Consider the following 26,187-nt stretch of genomic DNA (forward strand, 5'->3'; position numbering starts at 1 on the left):
GTAGAGCTAAAACTTATGTAAATATGTTGAGCGGTTCTTGAGATATGGCCGTTTTTCTATTGCTCCTTATCTATAAAGCCACTTAGTGGCTAAGGTTATTTCACTTATAACTCGAGAACCGCTTGTGTGATTTTCATCACGTTTGCACCAAATGCACATCAACTGGAACAATCTCTTGACGTTGTACTGGTAATGGTGTGGTGTGCTGGTGAAAAGTGCCTTTGTGAAGTAGAGAAACAGGACCCTGACCACCTGGTCCTAACGTAACATGCCCATTAACCAAAATCCCAGGTGGCTTCGAAACTGTACACGAGTGTGGTACTGCATTTAACAACTGGCTGAACCAAATTACAGACAATACTTGAGATGTGCCAACCATAGGACACTGTGTTACTATTTGAGACGATGAGAAACCTTTATGGCTCGTGTGTTGAGACTTGAGAGACATATTGTCTCATTTGAAAGATGTTATACGAGTTATGAGACTATTTTTTTGTTGAAAGAGACGCTATTGCAATGAGTTTACCCTAATTGCTGCATATTGTGACATTTAATAAAAAAATAGGTAAAAAAAACGAGTAAAAAACAAAAAAAACGATAAAAAACAAAAAAAACGAGCTCGTTTTTTTTTAAAACAAAAAAAAACGTTTTTTTACATCTCTACTCTTACCTGACATCAGAAGATTTGTGTCATCCGCAAAAATGATAGAATCAGTACAATTTAAACAATTTGGGAAATCGTTAATGTAAATTATGAATAATAGGGGCCTAAAATAGAACCTTGGGGCACACCACACTTTGTCTCTAATGGAGTTGAAATACTACCAGAAATTTCTACTGTCTGAAAACGATTATTTAAGTAGCTTCGAAACCACTGGAGGGGTGTTCCTCTGATACCATAGTGATAAAGTTTTGTCAGAAGTATTTCATGATTTACTGTGTCAAAAGCCTTTGATAAATCTAGAAAGATGCCAAGGGTTGTTTCTTTATTTTCCATTGCTTTGTAGATCTTGTTGGTTAGCAGTGTAGTAGCCTGGTAGTAGTAGGATTCAAGGAGGTCCATCAGTGTGGCATTGTCAAAATGTGTCTCTGCTGTATTTGGCATACTGATAAGCATTCACAGGGGTCGATCTTAAGTCTTAACCTTTTTTTTTCACTAGCGCACCGGACTAGTTGCTCCCCATTTTCACTAGCCCGCATGATTTTTCTTTCATGAATATTAGTTCGACCAGTTTACTGACTTTTCACTTGTTTGATGACGTATTAAGATAAGTGTTTTAGCTTAGACTGAAACTAACTAAAGTAAAGGCTTTCAGATTTTAGTACGTACACGAGAGCAACAATATACACAAAAACACCTTCTCGTACTACAGACGCAAACAATGCAATTTTAAAACGTAAAAAAACTTTTCACCGGCTAATATTTTCACTAGCCGATCGGACTAGTACTGCAACATTTCTACTAGTCCGCGCAAATTTTCACTAGCCATTGGCTGGCTAGCGGACTTAGCGTTAAGATCGAACCCTGATTCATGTTGTTAATACAGATGTTTTTGTTTAATATTAATGAAGACCTGAAAACAGAGAAAGTGTGCATGAAAAATCAAGTCTTAAAAACAAGCATGAATAAAAAACACTTATGATACATATAACACAATTCAAGAACGTGATGAAATTTTGGGAAATATTCTAAAGTTTAAAAACATGAGCAGTACAAAACACATGATTATTTCCATTGGTACACATTCCATAATCTACACAGCATCAATTCGTTACATGCTGGTATAAAATGCTATGATCTATCAAAATATACATTAATGTTAGTAGATCTTAATACCACTAGTTTATTAAAATAATAGCAGTTTGAAATTTTTTTGGGGGGTGCGCACCCCCCACACATCTCCTTGGATCCATCTTTGTTTATGATCGACCAATGGGTCGGCTACGGTAGACATTTGAGGTCAATCTGGAGGCCATGACCGCCTTTATTTCGAGGCCTGAACACACTAGGATTGCAATTTTCTCAGCAGCTGTTGAGTGTTCAACTGTTCATACCTTATCAAAATTAACTGATGCGATATGATATAAAGAGTCGCTGTGCAAATCAAGAATGTTTGTTTATTCAGTACTCTAACCATGTTTTCCTTCTTTCGCTATTCGAAAATGCGTTTTCAATAAAAACTTGCTTCTTTCCTGTTACGGTAGGCTATGTCACAATGAGTAAAAGACATTCATAGAGGCTGTCATGTAATACAGCCCACAATTCACATTTTTATATTCAGTGGTAATAATATAACTGCACTCTAGCATTGAGAAGTAGAAAGTAGGATTCGGTTTATCAACTCCGGCAACAGCAACCCCAATCAGCAACTTCGGCGCTTCTGTATTTTTTCTCTCAGTGTTTTCAAGGGAAAATTTTTCAAATGTTTGCGACAACTATGATAAGCGACTTCGACTCTATGGTATTTTTTTCTGGGGACGAAATTGGTGGACAAAGTGTTCAGGAGACGAAATAGGTTGCACCCAATTCTGATTAGTGACTTCAGCGCTTCTGTATTTTTTCAGATGAAAAACTTTGAAATGCATTTGGCAACTCCGAACAGCGACTTCGGCTGTGTTCTATTTTTTTCTCGATCTTTTCAGGGGACAAAATATGTTGCACCCCACTTCTGGTTTGTATGACACTTGACGCATCTGGTGTACAAGTCTCTGCCCTGGTAAAAGTATCATGATGGCATATACAGGAATCGATGTAATGTGAAACTACTTTACCTTTGTTGTACTATTCACACACTTCAATCCATGTGTCGATTTCCTTCTATGATATCATGGTATTTTTACCAGGCGGGGGGACTTGTACACCAGGTCCCAATTAACATATGGTATGGAAGAGCTCAATTCATGTGTAATGTCTGCTCCAGGACAAAGCTTTTATGCTCATTTGTTTTTATTGAACATGCAATAGCAATTAAAGTTTCCTTGGGTTACAGAATACAGAGCTAGTGACACATGATTGACAGGTATCATTTACTCCAATTGTAAATAGAAATTTGAAATAAGTACTATCCACGAAAAGAGTTTAAAAATATCTACTGTTTCATCTTATGTTTTTCCCACCAGAAATAAAGCATAGAAAGCTTGTCTTTCTGGTGAGCTGATATTTCTTCAAGAGGCCAATATGAGTATGACTTCAAAAGTTTGGTTAGTTATTTCCTCTGCTTTTAAGATGCATGGATACAGTTTACGCAGGTATTCTAACATACTTTATCAAATATCTGTAGTATGATACAGAACTTGTTTGATGGTCTCTAACAAATTGTTATGATAAAAAATTGCAGTTGCTATGTTTTTAGGCAGAGGTTACATTTACAATAGGCTATATTGAAAATAGAGCCTCTGAGTCTATATTCCCCTGTTTGCAATATGATGACCTTAATTATGCACTTAGGTGTGTTGTTATGTAGGCTCCATATATTTTTGTGCAACCGTACTGCCAAGTGCAAAAATATAAATGTGTTAATTACGCAAAATAAAATACTGCGCAGATCTTTAAGTGATATTATAGTGTTGCATTTGAGGAACAAAAATCACTTGTAAAACATGCAGACTTGGTCGACTTACTAGACTATATAATAGGCCTACTCATCATAATATCCAATGGAAGAAATGACAGGAATGAAACAAACTAATAAATGAAATTAAGACAAGTAGCAAAGGGTAGTTGGCTGTTAAGATGTTCACCACTAGGACCAAACAGTCCTAATTCTCATTAGTTGCACTTGAAGTTGGGTGGTTCATTGGTACCACTTGCTGAGCATGCGACCAGCCGACCACACTTTTGACTTGTAACAACTTTGTCAAAACTGCAGCAAACTAATTTATAGTAAGTTATTCAGCAGCTTTAATACTTTTTTGCCGTTCTTTGTTATGATAAATGAAAACAGTTGTTAATTTAAAAAATGTATGAAACGCTTGGGAATAGTCTAAAAAAAACAAATAAAATGAATAAAAAAAAGTGTTCAACCATCCCTAACCACAATGATACATTGTTGGATTTATCCAAGGTTATAAACTTGACCACAGCCACACACACACAGGCCTCGAAATTTGTACTTTTTTCCGGTGGTCAAGCATGTCCTACCGGACTGGCCCTTTCAGCGGACATTTAATATCTCAACCGGACATATTTTTTGCATGTAGATTTTGCGCAAAATCACACTACCGCGCAAAACCACACACAGTATTGTGTGGTCGTGTTTGTAGAAGAAGATTTTCTACAACAGAATAACTCTGCAATGTTCGCAGCAGTGGCCGAGTGGTTAGCGCGTTGCGCTCGCAGTCGAGAGCCTGCATGTTCGACTCCAGCCATCCGCATTTGCTGTTGTTTCTCTGGGCAAGAAACTTTACGATAATTGCCTCTACCCAGTGATCGATTTCGAGTAATGGGTAGTACCAAATTTAAGTCATAAGTAGAGTAGACAACCGGAAACAGACATTGCCGTCAGCTGCAGCGTGGGTCAGGGGTACGTCGGAAGGCGTACACCGATGCATAGCGCTCAAGTCCGCTTTCCCGCAATGCAGGATAAAGATACGACAAACAAACAAACAATGGTTGATGGCTTAATTAACCGACCCTGAAGTATAGGCTACTGGAGCAGATTGCTTGCAAAAAATCAGTGCGTTAATGACAGTCGTGTAACGACGCAATAAACACAATCGAAAACAACAATTCAAATTTCTTTATTACAAAAACAACTACGATCACTTATTCCGTGGTTTTCGCGTTATAGAATCGTTGTGCCAAGCGATTACTGCTGGCGCGGGGTGGTAAATCTCTAGCTCAGGACCGTCCAGACAAATGCGCATCAGTGACTCAATATCAATAGTGTTAGCCTTCAATAGTGTTAGTGTTAACTAACTAACACAATAGTGTTGGTCTAACACGCTCCCTTTCTATCTATCTAATGGTGTCTAATGGTGTTATTTCTATCTAATGGTGTCAGACAAATGTGTCTAACGCCCTCCCTTCCGTGCAGAAATTCTATTTCTATCAGTATCAGCGTGAATAAGGTCGCCACATTCGCCTAAGCACGTGCGGAACCCAGCTGAGACTTGCTTCTCTGTGACGTTTCATTTTAACAAACGACCAATGTAACGCAATAATCCTCATTGTTAAAATTAGAATACATATCCTGCCGAAAAGTTCAGACAACTTTATTTCAAGGCAACATTGCAAGGCGTTGAAATGATGTAAAAATGGCTACTTTTGCCATCAGCTCGTTAACACGCCACTCTAATGTGATCTTTAAAGCAATTGCCTGTACTATTATTGTTTCAGCTCTGTATTTGTTCGCGTTAAACAAACAATTGTAACAATTCAAATTTAAAATATCTTTTAGCTGCATTAGCTCTATTTTTGTCAAGAATTTTGCGGCGGTCATTTATGACCGACCTATGAGTCGGCTTCGGCAGACATTCGAGGTCATTCCGGAGGTCATGATCGCCGGAATTTCGAGGCCTGCACACACTTGGCTCACATACCTCCGGCTCCCGGCCGTAGCCACTGTCACTTCCAGCTTGGAACTGGGGTTGAAAAAAGTTGCTGGAGCCAGGTTTGCTACTATTCGGTGAGAGCCCTATTCGGTGGTTTTTTTAAAAAAATTTTTGAAAATTATTGGGTACCGTGGCCTAATTATCATTGCCACTTTTACATCGTTTTAACGTTGCTAAACGTTGAAATAAGACCCTTAACCACTAACCCCTTACCCCCTAACCTTAACTCCTAACCCCTAACCCTATAACGCATAGTCGTAGAGTTTTAGAAACTACCGGGGGTGCAGTTATATCAGAATATCACATGCATAAACATAAAATACTGTGTATACTCGAGTATAGGTCGAGATTTTCGCAAGTGATTTTCACCTTAAAAAAAACAGGTTTGACTTATACACGAGACAAGCTGTTGTCTCCAGCTCGGCAGCTTTCAAAATTAACGCATTTTTGCTGCGGCAAAATTATTGCCGATGTAGATTATGGATTGTGAAATGGCTTCGGCCGAAGTAAAAGTTTTGAATACATTTATTTGCAGTGATTCAAACTTAATTTTCAAATTTAATGATTCCTTGTCAATTGTAAACTTTATACACCTGTTACAGTTTATACACTTGTTAACCGATCATTTTTTTATTTTTGCGGGTAGGATATAATCGTTCTTATTACGTAACATTCCATGATCGTTGAAGTCGATGTCAAACCTTAGCGGCCGCATAAAACAATGGTGTCAAGTTGGCTAGGTGATAATAGCGGTAAGAGACGTCGTTAATGCAGGCAATATATGCAACCAAGACCATTAAACACCTTTTCTTTTATCGGTTTTCGATTTAATTCTCACACATTGCAAACTATCTTTGCTTGAAGAACATCCTGGAAAGTTATAATAACGCATTTTGCTGACCTAGTTTTGTTTGAGTTCTACCACTCAAGTCAGAAGTTACAGTTTTTCCTTTGCACTAGTGAACAAGCTTTTTCGCCCGAGATAAATATTTGCTGGCGCTGGCGGACATTAGCTCATTTTTTACATTGATTCAATGTCTGGCAGTGTTGAATGTTTATGTGTTAATGAGCGGATTTCGATTCTCGTGCCTCTGATAACAATACAATGCGTTCTGTTAAATCATACTTGATCTCACAGCGGGAAGACCTCGTTAAAAATAGCTCGTTTGGATTACTTATTATTGCCGTGAATATTATTACGTGACTTTTCCAGAACCGCAAGTTACTCTACGCTTTACTTTGAAATTTCCTCACCGTATGTCAATACCGGTAAGAGCAGGGGGTGCGCTGCACCCCCATACTCTACGCCAGTGCTATAACGGCAATGATAATTAGGCTACGGTACCCAATAATTTAAACCAATAAAAAATCACCGAATAGGGCTCTCACCGAAAAAGGCTCTTACCAAATAGGGAACTCACCGAAACAGGCCATTCCGGCTGGAGCCAGAGGTTGTTCCATCACTAGTACTGCATGATGAAACTTATTTTTGTCTTTCAGTGATGCTGGTAATTTTCTCAAAGAAGTTCTCGCACCCATAAATGAAGTAGAACGTGAAGATTGGATTGATAGAATACTGGATTCGATTCAGAAACTCAATTGTATGTAAATGTCATGGTGTTTTTTTGTAGCTTTTGACCTCAGTAATTTGTGTACATTGGGGATGTACCGATACCAATATTTTCATCAATACCGATTATCACTTTTTTAGGTTGATGTCAACATTTTACCAACACTGTAGTATCTCAAAAAGAACAGTTTTGGTATGAGCAGGGAGTTGGATCAAATGTTAAGTTTGAACTTATTTGCTTAAAACTATTAAAAAAAGCTTTGCATTGGCATAGTTTAGTTGTAAAGATTCAATCAATCCAATTTCTTTGCATTGTTGCGCCATAATGGTAGTGTTTAGTAATAAAAGGTCGCCATGATTGAGGACTGCGGCAATGAGGCATTAGGTAACAAACTATCATAATTGCTTTTCCTGAAAACATAATAAAGGGTTTGCGCAAACTCTCTAGATAGGCTATCATAATTTGGAATAACATTATAAATTATAAAATATAAACCAAGTCCTTTGTGAAGTCATACAAAAACTATTGGATAAGTAATGTTCAACTAAGGGCACTTGCTGTTTGGCTGTTGCTTTTGCCAGGCTTGATTGCCCAGGCAGCAAAAATGTATAATTTTGCATTGTTTCTATGTCGTTAGACGATTAAAAATAAAACATGTAATTTGGTTGTTTTTAAATGACTGATTCAAAAACAAATATATGAATGCTAATTATGAAAGACTTGCCCCCCACCACCTCCAGGAAATATGCTTACGCAGACGACCTGGCACTCCTGCACTCAGCAGGAAACTTGCAGTCAGTGGAGAGGAACCTCAGCCAAGACATGCAAACACTATCAGCATACCTCCAGAAATGGAAGCTACAGCTCAGCAAGTCAAAGACAGTGTCGGCGGCCTTCCACCTTAACAACCGGGAGGCACAGCGTGAGATAAACATCAAGATTGATGGGGAACGCCTGCCCTACTGTGTCGAACCTACATACCTCGGCATAACCCTGGACAGGTCACTCACGTACCGCCGGCACTTGAAGTCACTGCGCAAAAAACTATCTACACGCGTCGCACTTTTGAGGCGGTTGGCGGGTTCCGGCTGGGGAGCTGGTGCTAAAATTCTTCGTACAGCTACCCTAGCCCTTGTTCATTCCACCGCTGAGTACTGCGCGTCGGTCTGGTGTCGTAGTTCTCACACCCACCAGATTGATACCGCCATTAACGACGCACTGCGTACTGTGACTGGATGCCTGCGTCCCACTCCAACGGACTGCCTACCCATCCTAGCAGGCATCCAACCCGCTGAGCTACGCCGTAAAGGAGCCACGATTTCTCTCGCTCGCCGCGCTTTGGACCCCGACCATCTTCTCCATGCAACACTCAAGAGACCACCACCTATAAAGCAGCGCTTGAAATCAAGACGTCCCTTTGTGCCTGCCGCACAACAACTCCTTAAGAACGCAGAAGAACTTAGTTTAAGTGCGGCACACTGGACGAACCACATGTGGAACACGGAGTGGCAAAATCACACCTCCACGCTCCGTGACTTCATACCCAACGCCGATCCCCGTCCACCAGGGATGTCCCTCGCAAGGCTTGCGTGGGTCAGGCTTAACCGCCTGCGAACTGGCGTCGGCCGTTTTCGTTCGGACATGCACAAGTGGGGCCTGGCTCCTTCATCAGAATGCGAGTGTGGTGCCACGGAACAGACCGCAGACCATGTCATCCACCACTGCCTAACCCACCGGCCTCCACACGGTGCGCATGGTCTGAGAATCCTGGACGACAAGACTGCCGAGTGGCTGAAGATTTCCTGCCCTCCAATCTAGCTTGGAAAGATCGCTCATACGCCATCATCATCATCATGAAATGTTGCTTTGATGTATTGTAATGTCAATACGTAATGTCTTATAAGAACGAATTGAAAACAAGCCTAATCACTCAAAATGAAAGCAATGTGACCACGAATCCTCACTAATCATTAATCAACAAAAGGTCTTATTGCGCCTCAATCTTATTTTTTCTGATCTGCTGAACTGATGTGATGTAAACCTTAAAAATCTTATTCTTGATAATGGGTTTGACTACCTATATCACATATATATTGATTAATGGATACTTTGTTGCACTAAACTTCAAAGTCAAAGCGAATTAATTTTTCAAATACCAAACCACCTGTGGTAATGAATTTGTTGATTCATTATTCCATAAAATGTTGAGATGGTGTTAGTCATTACGCCGCTTTAAGATGTAGAGTAAAAGAGAAACGCAGATGATAAACATTGGAGAAATTGAGTCTTCTCTACAATTTAAGAATGGAGCAACGCAAAACTGCTGAAACAAAACGTTTTGTTTGAGTGAAAGAATCACTGCAAGTTACCAATGCCAAAAGGTGGCACAAGAAGTCATGGAAGTGTGAGGTATAAACAATTTGAACAGGTTATTATTCTACATCAACGTGACTTTAGTTATTACAGTACTTCAAACAATCTATATCTTTGCTGGCTGTGAAAAATCCGCAGCAAATGCGTTTTTTTACATTTTCAATATCGGCCAAATTTTGCCGATACCGATACTCCAAACATGGCTGATGCCGATGTATCAGTACATCTCTAATATACATGTCTGTATGATACTACAGGCTCTGCAGACGTTCAATTTTCAGGATAAGTACCAAAATTTATTTTATTTTTTACATGCACTGTACAATGTACATGCAATAGCACATGAGTTTTGCAGTCCCAAATGCCCAACATTGCACCAAAGAATAGACGATGTTCATCAACTACTATTTAGACTAGCAATTTACCTGACCGACTCTGACTGCCAACATAATGATGAAAATTACGTTCATTGTTTTTCAGTGGAAACTAACATGATAGACCTTGGTATATTGGAATCAGCAGTGAAAGATTGTGAAAATGTCAGCGAAGACAGGTACAAGCCATGTGTAAACATTTTGGAAAATAATAAACGGTTACGGTACCACATAGCAAAACTGATGGTTTGATAAAACACAAAAAATGGTTGTAATGTTATCACAGGCCTCGAAATTCACGGTCGGACATGTCCGCCGTCACAGCATATGATGTCCGCGGAAAGTACCCTCTAGATCGGTCATATTTGTCCGCCAAGAATAACACAGAAACTAGCGATACAAATCGTCATTGCATAGCATGAACAATTGTTGCGAGAATATAATTTCCCGCGCGTTCTAGCGCGCATCTAGAAAATGTGAATACTGTATCCCTTAGCTTTCATTCAAGCTAAAAATCTTTCAATTTTTACGTTGCTTCAACGATTGATGACATTGAATCAGCGTAACAAAGGTGAATTCTTCGCTAAGAATCGATGGGAGCACGCGCATGTTCAAGTCTTACGTCACAATGTCTGCCTTTGATCTTCGAGTAATATTGATAAGGCAAGGTTGGTTACAAAATTAGATTATACGAGTAGGCTATTACAGCAAGTTGAAGAAACTTTTGTCAAGTTTTGGTATTACAGTAAGAAAAGGCCCATAGAAAATTCACTTTTGCTCACATACCACGCAAAAATAAACCTTACAGAAAAATGCCTACTGAAACTTTGCACAGCAGAAAATAGTAGCGTTAACGTAGAAGTTTTCCGATTCGTGCCCAGAGCATTGTGACGCAAAAATCCACACGACCTCGTTCGGTGGAAGTTAATCAGTTATGCGGCGTATTAAGCAGCTACACCGCGCTTTGACTCTTCAAGCGCACCTCGTTGGTCTGATGAAAGCCTTCGCTGAAATTTTAAAAAGCCTTCTAAACCGTAGCTATAGCTCTCAAATAATGAAGAATTATCAAGTGATTAAGCATGACGATCGACGCCAAAACTGGTGTGTCCGCCGTGAGACTTAAATTGTCCGCCGAGATAGCTGCTCAGACCGGACACGTTTGTCCGCCGTCAACAAAAACGAATTTCGAGGCCTGTTATCAAAAGCATATGTCTTTTTGATTTGAGGTTGGTTACTCTTGACACCTAGGGGATGCTACAGAATGAAATAGAAGTTTTCAGGTTCCTATTCCATTTTGTACCTCAAATTTCTGGCATCCCTTCAACCCCTTCATTTGTAAATGCGAAAACTGACAAGACAATTTAAATTGTTCAAGTGATTAAAAGTGATTGAAGGATTAAAAAATTTGAGAAGTCCACCCATTATTGCAGTGGTCGGATTGAGTAAAATCGAAAATTCTGGAGGTAACTTTAGGAGTTTTTGTTGATGGGGATTTTCTAAGCATATACACTCAAGAAAACATTTCGGCAATGTGTTTTAAAATCGGTCTGCTACTATTCGGAGAATCCGGTTCAAAGAAATCCCAATTCCGAGACAGCCTTTTTCAGAGAAAGCCTTTTTTTCGGAGATTTCTAAAATCTCATAGCGCATCTGTTTATTTAAAGGAATTAGAAGTTAATCAAATAAAGTCTCAGTGAAAAAATAAAACAGTTGTCAAATAGCGTCTCCTGATTAACAATAGTGGTTAATCAAATGAAGTCTCAGCGAAAATGTCTCAACTGAAGTTGCTAGATATCGCCATGGCTTATGGCCACAAGATATCAACTAATTTCACTTACCACACTGAAAAAAATAACTTTCTCGTTTGCATGGGTATGGGAAGGTAAACACAAATACTGCCTACCCAAATGATTCCTACAAATTCTCTAAATAAACTGAAGCCATCGCTTGATTTAAAGGGATACTAAAGGAAAAACCTGACTTGGTGATTGTACACGTTCTTTGTGTTTAACATGCTACTGTACCATAAAACGATTTTCAATAAAATTTTGCCTCATTGCGGTCTGATCAGCGTTCCGCGCGTACTTTTGTCAGAGCTTTCAAAACGGGAATGGGCGTGAGCAGCGAAGCTTGTGACTGTACAGTCTACGTCACTATAGACTAGCAATCAGCTGATCCAGCAATAGTTGTTAGTTGTTACTGCAGGCGATTTAACTGTAGGCTATGTAATGTATGTATGTGCAATTGTACATCAAAACATCAGATTTCAACATCAAAACATCAGACAGTTTGCTCAAAACATCAGATGTGGTAAAGTGGCTTTTGTTGTTGCTGTCGATAGTGACGTATTCTCGAGCAGTGTTTCCACTTTTTGGTCATTTTGAAAAAATGAAAAATAAATGAAACATTGGACTTTGGGCCTTGCCAGTGCCATTGAAAACATTTTTTTTTTCGGTAATTCTTTTTTGAAATGTGTTTTTGAATGTTCAATTTACGCATTTTAATGCTTAATTCCCGTTTGAAAATTTCATTTAGTATGCCTGAAATCACTGAGTCGGTGTTCTTCGTAACAAGCTCTCTCCGAATTGCAATTTCTCCGAAACTACTATGTATAAAGTATATACTACTAATATGTACTAAATCAAATATAGTTATTACTATCTGAATCCTTAACAGCTTGTTTCACCTTTAACGGATCATCAGAAGGTCTTATTCAAATAGAATCTACTAATTAGAATGTACTAATATGTATGTCACGATTTCTTTCTATCTCTTACCAGGAAAAAGACTTGGAAAGGTTCAATGACGTAGTTTAATGGGTCAAACCGAAAAGCAGTCAATTAAATGTCGAATAATTCTACTAGTGAAATGATAATCTGACTTCTTGAAGAACTTTAACGAACGGCTTCTCAAATAAGTCTAATTTCGAACACAATTTATATCAGCACCAATTCTCATCTACTTGTATTCAATTACTTCAAGTCTCAATCACCAATAATTTCTGCATCAACTACCAATCCACAACTCATAGCACAACTCTCATAATCAACTCATAATAATAATAATAATACACATTACACAAACTACACCACTATTTATAGTTGGTTGTTCAGTCCAGTAACTTCGAGAAGGTTACGTAAGGTTACATCATAAAGAACCATTGTTCTATCAAGCAGCATTTAAATGTAAACAACAGAAGTCTCTAGAATGTCACGTAGGGAAAATGATTCCAGAAAACACATTTTACATAATACAGATTTCGTAATCAGAGGTTACTTCAGGTCATAACCGATAATAACACATCGCACCAGAATTCTACAACCAAAACAACACGCTCGTTGAAGATACAAAGCAAGCCATCGCGAGGCATTGCACCTTGCTTGTGACAATGTACTATATTTTTAACGATATGATATTTTTTGATTTTTTTCTTCATCAATTTTTTTGATTGTTTTGTTTTATAGCACGTTGCAACAATCCTCTCAAAATGTAAACATTGTTGCTCACGATATTCAATATCACCTTCAGAGTTTTTATTTTGTTCAGCGGCAATACTTTCACTGTGATCAATGCATTTCAAGTTCCCAAGTTCATCTACAGCAGTGAAAGGAAGAAGTTTTTTAAGTGAGTTTCGTATTTTATCTGTCAATTTTAATAATGTGGTTTCTGGAAAGAGTTTAATTTTTTGTTCAACAGACAGACAAGACACAACCCAACTGGGTTGAGCATTATAGCAATATATTTTACATACATTTATAAATAAATTTTACAATCAAATAAGTGAAGTTAAAAACGTTCAACTGTTTATAGTGTTCAAACTATTTGTAAATATGTAAAATATATTGTTATAAATAACCCCCCACCCTGTTGTGTTTAGGTGTCATTTACAAAAATGATAGAATCGGTAGGCTAGAATCTGGAAATCAGTGGGATCTGGAAAATGATCATGGTGCCAATGATGCTCTACTACTGTAGAGCATCATTAGTGCTTTATTCAAATAGAACCTAAATATTATAAATAATGATATTCAAATAGAAGAAAATTCTAAATACACTACTGGAAATTAATAGACTTTGGATTTGTTGTTCTAACAATTGCAACTCAAAAGCTTAGCTTTTGATGTCACTGCTCAAGATAATACTGAATGTGTATTGTGTAATCCACAATAAAGATTTGTTTCATTTAGAGACACAGACCTTGGCTTGCAACCTCCGACGATACTAAGTTGTGCCAATGACAAAGCCGAGTTATTTCGTGATCGTTACAAAATCTTGTACCAACGAACAGTTCGACACAAACTCTTCACCCCTCCAATACCTGGTCAGTATCTGTGTGAATTGCTTACTGATTAGTAAACATTCAGTCTAACCACTGATATCGACACTAAGGTGTATAACTGTATATCTTTCTTATGTGGACTCCCTATCTGTGTTCCACGCATTGTTAAGATCCATTTTTTACAAGTGACTTTATCATAAGCTGGCAGTAGTGTAGCCAGGAATTTTGAAAGGGGGGGGTTTGACAACCTAGCGGCAGGCCTGGAAAAAATGGGGAATCCGGGAATGACATTCCCGGGAAATTTGCTGGTTCGCGGGAAATTTTTACCGTAAAAATCACGTTACTAATGTCTTCATACGAGCGTCGCAAATGCGTATTTACAAGAAACGTTATTTACGAAATAAAGTTTAGTATTGTGATGTCATAATTGTAAATTCCAGTATACCAATGGTAGGTCTACTGCTATTTTGCATTCATTAAAATATGCTGGCGTTTGCACAACGGGAAAAAATTCAGCAGTCAATGGGTGCTTTTAGCGGATTAGCCTTCGCAGTGAAAGTGTTAATTTAATTTCTCAGAGGAAAGTTTTTCCCTTCTATCCACTTAGGGTCGGCGTTTTCGCTTACGTCATGGTGCTATGCCAACGGCGTTTTTTTTTTCTTTTTGCAAAATTTTTTGTTGGCGTTTCGGCTGTAATATGAATTCAACGTGCCAGGCCTTGAATCAACGTGGAAAGACTCATGGAATAGCTAGTATGAACTGAATTTCTCAAAGGTCTGCTTGAACCACACCGGCTTTTTCCTTACGAAGCAAAACCATAACGATGATTTATTGAAACCAAACTATTGCTGATAGATAACAAAAGCTTTAGGGAATTCACCGAAGCGATACAAGCTGTATACGACCGTAAACGTTGTTCCAAAGAGCAACAAAAATTTCGGTGTATAGACACTTGCCCGGTGACGCAAGCAAAACGCGCCCGCGTCTATTAATTAACGCTTGCCAATGCTAAGCGGCTATTCGACTGCCCGTGTTGGCGTTATTATTACTATTTGCATAACTCAAGTTAGCCTTATATTCACTTCAGTTCAGCGTGTATTTTCAGTAATTCTTGGTGATAAAATAATGGCAGCTACGCCAACGTTTAAATCAAAGCTTCCGATTAGGTGTGGCTATTGCAAAGTGTCTGCGAAGGGACAGGCTTAGCGAACATACCCGTCAGCAACATCGTGGTTTTCCTATTAAAGAATATGGTCAAATAAGTCTAACGGAAATGTTTTCCTCATCCACTCGGAAAAGACCACATTCCCAAGACGAGGAAAACAATCAAGGACAACAACAAAAAAACAAACGAAACAGGTGTTAATGCTAGTAGTAAAGACGTCAAAGACAGTGACGTCGAGTTATTGGAAGCGCAACATCCACAAATAAAAAAGATATTAAAGACATTAGCGACGAGCTGCTCATTCACTGGAATGGGCCACACATAAGCAAGTGTAACAGCATCGTGAAACAGGCTCTTGATTTACATTTCAAAGGAAAACCATGGCATTTTATTACCAGTGACGTTCGCTCGAAAATGTACAAAGTGTCTGCTGTGGTAGATAGACTAAACAACGAGAAATCGTCACTATCTTTTATGTCCAAGTAGTGTATTGTATTATTTGTAGTAATTTCGCATGGACGAAACTTGCTTGCGGTTTCTTTGATTTAAAAAAACAGCTGTTTTAGCGTCGTAATTTTAATTTTGTTGTCAAGTTAATGGGGTTTCGTTATTCTCCGTGTAGCGGACTGGTTATTTTGTAAGTTATTAGTAATTTTCGCTATGTCTTGTCACTCTTGTGTTTGTCAGCGAAACTTGTTGTGCATTGATTTGTTCATCCGCTTGGCCGTTTTTTGTGCTTTTTGCCTAATGCCTATATCATTTTTCCTAATTGGTTATGCTATTCATGCACATTGCACATAGTAAACAAACTATCAACCCGTTCGAGCATGAAGTGTTGTTATTGTCAACTTGTCAAGTACGTAACAAGCGGCTCGTGATGTCGTATTGTTTCATGATATTCACACGTTGGTCGGTGAGTCAGTGGATGTAATTTGTAAGCATGCGGCGTCTAATTTATTATACCGTAGTCCGTACCTATTGTTGTTCCAATTTATTCCGATCAAAGTGGGCACATCAGGCACAAACAGTGCGTCATGTCTGCTTACGAATAAAATACGATGCCAAGATTATTTATTGGAACTATAAAGCTACAGATGGCCGTCTATAATATATTTTTGCGTGAGGTTTTTTGCCAGAAAACGTGTAAATGTGTAATTATGACGTCATTATCGTGATTGTAAACAACGGGAAATTTTTTCACAAAAAAACAGATTCCCGGGAAGCCAAGCATTTTTTCCAGCCCTGCCCAGCGGCGGGGGATCTGGGGGGCCTCCCCCAGAAAATTTTGAAAAATTACTTTGAATTTGCTGCATTCTGAGAGCATTTTCAACAAAAATGTGGGTATGAATATTCCTGTAAAATGGTGCTGTCCGGTGGCATAGCAAAAAGATAAGATCATGTTTTCTTCGGCATTTTTCGGAAATAAAGCTATGTTTTCTTGTTGCTAATTCCTGGCTGAGATGTTTAAATGTTTGGTATTGGCAAAACTCGCTCTTTTAATGCAGTTTTGTTTAAAGTTAGGCAAAATTTTTTTTACACTGAAAGCATCATTCTCAAGCATAAAGATACTGAAAGCATCATTCTCAATATCGTGACGTCACACGCGTGCCAAAGGGGGGTTATTACGCCAATGTAAGCTGGTATGTGTTAATTGTTATTTTATAAAGAAAGAAAGCACTCCATTGCTCTGTGGTGTTTTTAGTGTTAGCTTATATCCTTGGAATGGATAATCTCAGTCATTTTATAAGAAGGATTAGTTTTTGAAGTTAACTCAATTACTCAACTTTATCTCGACTACAAATAAATAATGTTCAAACTTATATTTAAGTTGTCAGATGATTGCTGTCAATTTTCTGTTATGAAATGGTGTTTTTCGCACTAAATTTTCTTGTTTTTATGTTTTTTCTTTGTATAGCAAGCTAGAAGGGAGTGGAAATTCACTACTTGCTGCTGTAACAAATGTACAGTACATTGTACACTTTGACCCAGTAGTCACACAACTTCGACAAGGCATTGTTGCCGACGCACACACATAACACATTGAAGCAGTTAGTTTCAATGTGTTATGTGTGTGCGTCGGCAACAATTATAAAAACTCTGGATTAAAAATATTATGATTAGTTCTAAGAATGTCGCATTATTAGGAGAAACTATTTTGAAGGGGTTGAGGCTACAAGCTCAAAGAAGTTCCATCTCAAAAATGTGGAATATCTTCAAGGATGTTCTGCTAAACTAAAAGAGATCATAGTTCTCGGTATGGTAACCCAGCTTAAAGAGGTCAGTCTGGGCCGAGTTTCTGTTGAGTTCATTGCTAATCCTTTAATCTTGGCATTTTAATGACATTATGCGACCTGCCTATTGAATTGAATACTACATTTCATCTGCCGAATGAAATGAATTTCGAGCATTTTCTTAAGACTCTTACTACCGTTCTCCTGCTTATATTACTAATTTGCATTGAGTTTGTGTGGTTTGCAAGCGTTTGCCGCGACGTACTGCATACGTTGCTAACTAGCGTATATTTTCAGTCAAAGTACTACCTCGAAGATCTCACTGGCGCCGTTGCGCTTGACCTGTCTGAAGCTGTATCCTTTGCTTGATGTTAATCATATGTTTGTGCTTTGAGATGTCCTTGATATCAATAGCTTTAATGTTTTCAACAAGATTGATGTTAATAATATCGGCATTCTTCAACACGGCAAACCCGAGCGTGAATTTTCAATCTTGTTTTTCTTTAACACGTCGACCCTAGAAATTCCACTCAGGTTTGTTTACTGAGAACAGCTTCGTACTGGCAGAGGGCTGGTATGAGGATGACGTGTTCCACGTCACTGCATTTGGGTTTCCCCCGTCGGAGCCATCGAAGACGACCAGGTCCGTAGTGGATGCTGTTATTTGGTTGTTAGGTGTTCGTCTAGTTGCAGAAGCAACAACTGTACTTTAACTTTATTGGTCTGCTGGTGTTTCGTGCATCAGGGCAATGTGGATTTTTACGACGAATTGTTTATATGAAAGTTACTTTGAAAGCAATTTTGTATCTCGTTATCCCACAGTCTACCATTCAGCGAGAATCACTGGCTTCAAATATACTTTCCATGAAGAGTTTGCCTTGTTTTGGAATATCAAGCACTTTCCTTGTTTGGTCGTCAACTTAATTGATTTGGGATTGCACTTGATTCGCTTGAGCAAAGTCAGAAATGTTGGTTTCATCCAGGGCATATTATGGAAATATTAACTTCTTTGGTGGAACATCACCGGTCTGTGCGAAGGCTTCCAATAAACTTCTGCAAATCGAACAAGACAATGAAGATGCTATGTTTCTTTTTCTGTCAGATCTCTGGCTGGACCGGGTTGGTGTCGTATGAACAGTTTTTTGGTTAACTTTTTATTTGGCACCAATACAGTAGTGAATGAGAGGAAACTTAAAGTCGCATGAAACGCAAATATCAACTTAACTTTTCGTCTGTAATGCTGATTGCTAACATCCTCACAAAGTCTGTGATGCCACACCGGTGTGCACATGCCCAAGCTTGGTTGTAGCTGGAGTTCGTTTATAAACTTGTAAGTTTGCAGCGGTACTCCTGGTTGCAGTTTGCTAGCAGTATAGTCAGTGATGTTACATGCTTGAATGCTTATTATCAATAAATGCTAATTTTTTTATTAATCTTTTAGCCTAAAAAAAACTTGGAAAAACTAATAAAGGAGGTTTATTGTGGATTACAGGAGGCTGTGTTAAAGAAATTGGAAACCCTTTTCATCGGTTTTTCTGAATCTCCTCCCACCTGCATTGTATTTGCTGGTCCTTTCTGTTCCACTCCGTACAGTCCCGACCACAGTTCGCTCGTCAAAGAAGGACTGACCAAATTAGCTAAGATCATCAGTAAATTTCCATTGATCCAACAAGAGTAAGAATTGCTATTGGCAACTTCAGTTAACACGTTCGTCAATATTAGGAGGGCAACACATTTGCCGTTATGTTAATGGTGGAACTGACGTAAAGAATAAAAAACAGATATGTGCTGGTATCTTCGTAAAGAAGAAACAAGGCAGGTTATGAGGAACCCTTTCAATCTCCCGGTCTTATTATCTTAACGTTTTTCACAAGTAATTATGATGAAACCCTGCCCAACCTACCGAGTGGCCAGTTACCTAAATTTTAACTACAGGGTGGTCCACAAAAATGTGACACATTTCGTTTGTTCATAATTTCTACAAATCTGAAGATTTTTCAAAATCCTTTCAGCCGGAGATGGGTCATAGCTATAAGTTTTTGCCCTCAAAAGCGCTTTTGTAAAAACGAACCGGTTTCTGAGTTATTTTAATATTTGATAATATGTTCGATCGCTGCTGAATCATCGCTGCCACTTTCACATTGAAATTGTCTATTACTCTCCCTAACATGTCCCTTGGAATTCTTCTAATTTCTCTTCTAATGTTTTCCTTCAGTCTGTCAATGGTATCAGGATTGTCCTGGTAGACTCTATCCTTCAGATATCCCCAGAAGAAGTAGTCAGGAGGGTTAAGATCAGGTGAATATGGCGGTCAGGGGTTGTTGGTCCTCCTTGAAATCAATCGATCCCCAGGAAAGTATTGATGCAGATACTCAAGGGTGCGATTGGAACAATGCGGTGGGGCACCATCTTGCTGGAATACAGCTGTATTCAAGTCGGTCCCCCTTCTCCTCCTTACTGCTGGAATGAATTGTCGTCTGAGCAATTTGATGTAACGTTCAGTGTTAACAGTCACCTGGCATCCCTCGTCGTCCTCAAAAAAGTAGAGACCAAAAATGCCATTACGTCCTATTGCACACCAAACTGTGACTTTTGTTACACTCAAGGGTGCTTGCACATGCGCATGAGGCTGTGCTTCTGCCCAAAATCTCATATTTTTTTGTTCACATGGCCACTCAAATGGAAGTGGGCCTCGTCGCTAAAGAGAAGCACATCCAAAAGACCGGGATTGTTCTCAATCCGTTCACTGATTTGCTGACCAAATTCAAATCGTTCATCCTTGTTGGCTTGACTTTGAGTCTGAAGAAGCTGAATTTTGTATGGGAAAAGTTGCAAGTCAGCATGAATAATTCTATTGACAGAAGATCTTGAAATCCCCACTTCCTGAGAAAGTCTTTTGGTGGATTTCTGTGGAGACTTCTCCACACGAATTCGAACATCGTGAACTTTTACGGGGGTTCTTGCGGTGGAAGGTGGACCACAATGGTTCTTATTGTTGTTGGTCACACTGCCAGTGTCTCTGAACTTCTCCAACAAGCGTTTGATAGAATTCCGAGACGGTGTTTTCCTTCCAGGAAAGTCATGACGAAAATGTCTCTGGGTCAAAATTACAGATTTTGTCGAAAAGTAATGTTCAATGATTTTTGTCCGCTCAGCCACTGAAAATTGATATCCCGGCTCCATACTGCTACACATAAAACTTATAGCTGTACTCTATAACTAACCTGAAAATCAAGAGGTAAAATTAATTTTTATGGGAATGACTGATAAACAAAATATGTCACATTTTTGTGGACCACCCTGTATGTCATTTTCAAGCTTTTTGTTACATCACTTGCGTTGTTCCTCCAGGACCAGGTTAGTGTTTGTTCCATCTAGTGATGATCTGGGTCTTGGCCGCATCCTCCCCCGTCCCCCGCTGCCTCCTTTTGTTACCGCAGACTTCCAGCAAAAGTTTCCCAATGCAACGTTCGCCTCCAACCCGTGCAGGTCATTTCTCTTATAATTTTTCGGTTTTAATTGACTGATAGTGACTTATAATATATACTGACTTTCCAACTTGCGAACTTGAAACTGGTGTAATTTGGATTTTGAACTCTGGGCTTAACGTATTATTTATATTAACACAAAAGTATGGTAAGGAACACTTGGTTCATGGCGTATAGGTTAACACAGCAATATGCCAAGGCAACATCCTGGCTCCGCATATACCTGATTGTCCAACAAACCATGTACATGTGTACAACTAACTCAAAACGACAAGCTATGTATTGTGCAGCCTGCTTTAACCTTTGCTGAATAAATGTTTGAAGCTCTCTTGTGTTTCGTTTCCATGTTCAGACACTTTTCTTGCAAATATTGAGAAAGCTTTTTGACCACGCAATAATCACTCTGCAGGCCTATTTGTTTTCAGATGATGTGTTTATCATAAAGCATTAAACATGAAGCTAGTTGGCTTTGGGAACGCCACCGAGCCATTTTATTATATTCTCTGTTCTTGTGTGTCGGTTTCACACAAAACGGCGTTCGTTGTTCAGCGTTGGCTTGGTGTTTCATTCAGTATTAACTTGTGAACGCAGGATACAGTATTGTACTCAAGAAATCATTGTATTTCGTGAAGACATCGTCAAGAAGATGTGCAGGAATGCCATCAAAAGCCTCTCGGATGACGTCGCACGACAGGTGATGCCAACTCATTTTTCCTTCTGATTCTGCGGCACAACTTCTGGGATTGCTTGGTTGTCGATCATCTGTTTACGGAGTAACAATGAGCACTTGCTCTCGCAAAGACGCAAAGTTATGCGACAGTACTAGCCCAACAGGAATCGGAGATGTTGTCCGTTCGTTTTGTTTCACCGTCACCTATTAATCTCCCGGTATAAGATGCAATTGTGATTTCATAAAGTTTTATCAACTTCCTGATTAAATTTTGTTTCATGTTCAGTTTGTGAAAAGCGTTCTGTCGCAAGGTCATTTGTCCCCCCTCCCCCTGCACGTGAGCCCTGTACACTGGGCCTATGACCACGCCTTGCGTCTCTATCCTCTCCCTGACCTCGTGGTTTTCTGCGATCATATGAGCGAACCTTTCAAGATCTCCCAGCTGGACTGCACTTGCATAAACACAGTGAGTGTACTCCGGTGTAACTGCGATTTAGTGATTCACTGCATGTGAAAGAGCCATTTGGTGTTGTATGAAATTCGCACCATTCAATTATATAATGAATCATGCCAGCAAGGTTAAAGTTGTATTTTCTTGAGCAATCTTTGAAAGCGTACTGCATTTACAATTTTGCTTGGGTGATTTTTTTTATCGTATTTTTAAAGAAGTCGAAACCATCTTCGTTGAGTTTGCTAAGGCAATTTCGTGCCGTCAGTCAAAGTTCACATGCTTGTGTTTTGTACTTACGCTGATACATCCTGGTTGGCTACGATCATATTGCCATGAGTTATTGTGGTTCCTGCTGTCATCCAGATGTTTAATTAACCACTAACATCAATCCTGCTTTACTTTGCAGGGATCCTTTTCAAGCGGAGACTTCTCGTTTAAAGCTTATTATCCTGCAAGTAATGAGGTGGATGATAGCAAAGTGACCACTTGAGGAATGATGCATATGATGGCATGGCAACCATGCAACGACCTGGCTGCTTCAGTCAATGCGATCCCAGCATGTCGGATCCCAGCGTTTCATGTTGCGGTGAAATGAGGACTTAACTAAAACACCGAGTTATTGCAGCTTCCTCTTGAACTATGCCTCGCCTCTGCTTGTCAGGCAGGTTGTAGATTTGCACTAGGTTTCAACTTGTTAACCTACTGGTGATTGTCGAATGGATGTATAAGAAGCAATGTTGGTCACCAACGAACCGCTAGAGCGGTCGTTGCAGTCGTGAAATGTTTTGTTACTTCTTCCATTTATGGAAAAGTTTTATATAAAGAAAGTAGCAAAATATTTGTGATACGCAACAAACGTGCCACTGTTTCTTCACATGTTCACTGAGAGTGTACATGAGCACTGGTAGGTGGCTTGTTGAAGTACTCAGCATAGGATATTATTAATTGTGGCACAAAACAACAAATAGTAAAAATGCCTTGAGCATTTTTGCCCTAAGTGGAGCCCTACGCTTTCACTGTTCTACCCCACTCCATCTTACCCATTCTTCACCCCATTCGTACCTTCTACCCCCCACACATCTTACTATGTTTCCACTCCATCTTATTCTCCCCCACCATAACCTACTTTTTCTCTCCAGCCTATCCCAGTTTCTCCCCCCCCCCCTTACTATAACCATCTTATTCTCCCCCACCATAACCTACTTTTTCTCTCCAGCCTATCCCAGTTTCTCCCCCCCCCCCCTTACTTTAACCTGATAACAAGTCTTAGGCAATGTTTGGTTTATAAAATTCAAGAATTTTATCTATTTTCCATTAAACTATCTCTTCGCTTTTTTATAGGCTAATTATTGCGATATGCAGGCGATCAGTTTTTAGTACCGTAGGCAAAATATTAACAAATATTTCTCTTGCCATTATTTTATTAAAAATATGAATAACAAAGCATGCTCAAACGCATCTATATAATAAAGGAGTGCTGCAACCACAATGGGCTACAGTAGCTTTTATGTGCATGATTGATCTCGATGAAATAAAGCGGTTTTTAACATAAAATTATTTGGTTGTTAGAACTGCAAAACCGAAAACACTAAATTTGATTTTAACGATTCTGATTGGTAAGTTTGTTGATGACGTCATTGGTTGACAACGTGGTATTCAAGTACGTCATATCGAATACAAATACCGTACAGAGAGAATAATCTTGTGTTTGAGAAGTTTTTATTCGTTTAGGATGATAGTTTTATTTATGGCCCCAGTTGCAGTAACCACGAAAGCGTCAAAGAAGTAGCCTACACTTTTGCAACGGATGACATTGAGGGAACATGAAGTATCATTGCAACGAGAGGGAAGGTTGTGTTGATTGGCTGCTGCAGCGATGGTATAGCGCAGCACTTCCCGAAGTGTGAGCCGTGAAAGTCTGCTAAGTGAATTGTTGCAGCGCAAAACTGCGAAGTGTCAAGTGGTCTGGAAGAGTATTTGCTTTTGTGCTATAACAGACTGACAATCAACCGCCTGCTTCGCTTGATCATCAGACCGCTTTTAGCGACAAAATGCGAACCTTAAAACGTGGTTACTTCGGCCACAAGCACGTTTTAACGTTCGCGTTTCGTCGCTTCTACCTTTTTTTCGACCCTTTCTATGTTGACGTGTATTGTTTTTGCTGTAATGGTCAGAAATAAAAACAACGGAACTGATGTCAGTTAGCCAGTGTTGTACGTTGACGCCGTCAAATTGACGGCAAATTTTGTTGACGCTGAGGCTAGCGCCGTCAATTAATTATTTTGCCGATTTTAAGCGTCACGCGCTATGCGTCATTTTTCGTCAAATTTTGTTTGACGTTGTTCAGACTGATAGCAATGAACAATCTTTTTCTGTGACAGCTGTTCGTCTATCCAATTATGCAGTTTCAAGTTTGTTTATCGTATCCTGGATTAATCTGAGTCGAGAAAAGACGAAATAATAATAGGCTAATCATGCTTTTATTTGCGCCCATTGCGATAACATACAGTAGGCCTACACTGCGATCACAGATGCGGTACAACAGACGACAAGAAGCAGCGAAGTGACATATAGTCTTCGAGTCAGCTGCTCCCCTTAGTTTGGCTTGCCATTAAGTGTCTTTGCCGAGACACAGCCGCGTGCTCTGGAACGGTGTCGAACCCACGTCCTTTCGAACGTCACGCAGACGTTCTCACCACTCGGCTACGCAGCCGACACAGAAATCGTTTTTCGCAGCTCTAAACAGTCTCAAAAGCCAAACTCGTTAGAAGTCGAATACTTCCGTTTTGTGAGACCTTGCTAAAATAAGCGCTAACGCTGTCAATTTCTTTAAGGGCTTACGCAGTACTTTACGCCATAAAGTAATTAGACAATTCGCGCTGACGCCGTCAATTTATTTCATTGACGCGTACAACACTGCAGTTAGCATTAGCATGCCTCAGTTGAAGAGATCGCGGTATTTACGGCGTGGTCCGGACATTTTGTTTCATTTAATCGAATTTTATCTCAGAGTTTAGTTTGTATTTGAATCAGTTGTTAGACGGTCTGTGTCAAAGCGGAAACGAGGTTGATTTTACGTTTGTTAATGGCAAAAGAGTTTTCAACGTTACTTACATAACTTCAACAAGGTAAAAGGTTTGTGCGTGCATTTTAATGCAGGATGAAAACAGTTCGGCCGACAAAGAGAGTCAGAAAAAAGGTTTGCATCTTCGGGCAATGTTCAAGTTCTGTATACAGGCCTAGCCACTTGAATTGTGCGGGTGACCAAACTGACATAATCTGTGTACATCGCCACATTTTGTACAGCGCTATAAAGCAATTCAACAATTTTGTAATTTTTTTGACCAAATCCGGCCAAAAAATGAAACATGTTGGCACGAAAGGCAATTATGAAAACGCAATGTGTAAACCAGGGGTCGGCAACCTTTTTCTAACAGCGGGCCAAACTATACATGGTCTTGGCGGCCGCGAAAAATTTTTTCCCACGAGATTTCTGTCTCATTTACATATTTTGGTAAAAGTTTGTATTAAAACCGTGTTTGTATTATTAAAGTCTGTATTATTGCAAATGCATCATTTTCTCGTTGGCACGGTTGGCTCAGTGGCTTCATACCCTGCCTAGTGATCGTGAGAACGAGGGTTCGATTGATTGAGAGGCATAATTTCAAGCCGTTGACGTAGCCTGATGCCTTCAGAATATCGGCTAGTAATATCCTTGACGGGAATCAGCTGAACAAATTCTTAAACATCAAAGTTAATATTCTTTTATATTTATGCACTTTTGCATTAACATTCATTTCTGTGATGTTTAAATTGCTGAATTTAATGTTGTATACTGCTTTATTAATTTTGTTTTATCTGGTGTGAGACTTGAACCAGTGCCATTCAATCATGATCTTGAAAAGCAAGCGTTAAACCAGCCAGTCACTAAATGTATGTTGAGGAACATTTATTCTTCCTTAAATGCACTGCAACATAGTCTGCTGCAGTAACCTTCCTATTGTCCACTTCAAAACAGAGTCAGCAATCCCG

The 26,187-nt window shown here is 39.3% G+C and overlaps 1 protein-coding gene across 1 annotated transcript; it reads left to right on the plus strand.

The window, feature by feature from the left end:
- The first annotated feature begins 2,522 nt into the window (after nucleotides 1–2,522).
- LOC145780727 (DNA polymerase epsilon subunit 2-like) lies at nucleotides 2,523–24,333 on the plus strand. The gene is made up of 14 exons (XM_082592349.1): nucleotides 2,523–3,249; nucleotides 7,054–7,154; nucleotides 9,978–10,050; nucleotides 13,418–13,495; nucleotides 14,059–14,192; nucleotides 17,477–17,592; nucleotides 17,844–17,900; nucleotides 18,068–18,189; nucleotides 18,530–18,665; nucleotides 19,039–19,220; nucleotides 20,898–21,035; nucleotides 21,626–21,728; nucleotides 21,991–22,170; nucleotides 22,562–24,333. Exons 1-14 carry the CDS (start codon nucleotides 3,179–3,181, stop codon nucleotides 22,643–22,645), a joined length of 1,575 nt encoding a protein of 524 aa, XP_082448475.1. The 5' UTR covers nucleotides 2,523–3,178; the 3' UTR covers nucleotides 22,646–24,333.
- The last annotated feature ends 1,854 nt before the right edge of the window (nucleotides 24,334–26,187 follow it).

This window comes from Aplidium turbinatum, chromosome 12, assembly GCF_918807975.1.
Source record: "Aplidium turbinatum chromosome 12, kaAplTurb1.1, whole genome shotgun sequence".
In the NCBI taxonomy this organism is placed as follows: Eukaryota; Metazoa; Chordata; class Ascidiacea; order Aplousobranchia; family Polyclinidae; genus Aplidium; species Aplidium turbinatum.

Excerpts from the sequence above, each read along its gene's own strand:
- LOC145780727 (XM_082592349.1), top strand. The coding sequence starts at position 3,179 with ATGAGTATGACTTCAAAAGTTTGGTTAGTTATTTCCTCTGCTTTTAAG. Across the intron at positions 18,190-18,529 it reads GAGCCATCGAAGACGACCAG|GGCATATTATGGAAATATTA; the intron begins GTCCGTAGTGGA and ends GGTTTCATCCAG. Across the intron at positions 22,171-22,561 it reads ACTGCACTTGCATAAACACA|GGATCCTTTTCAAGCGGAGA; the intron begins GTGAGTGTACTC and ends TTTACTTTGCAG.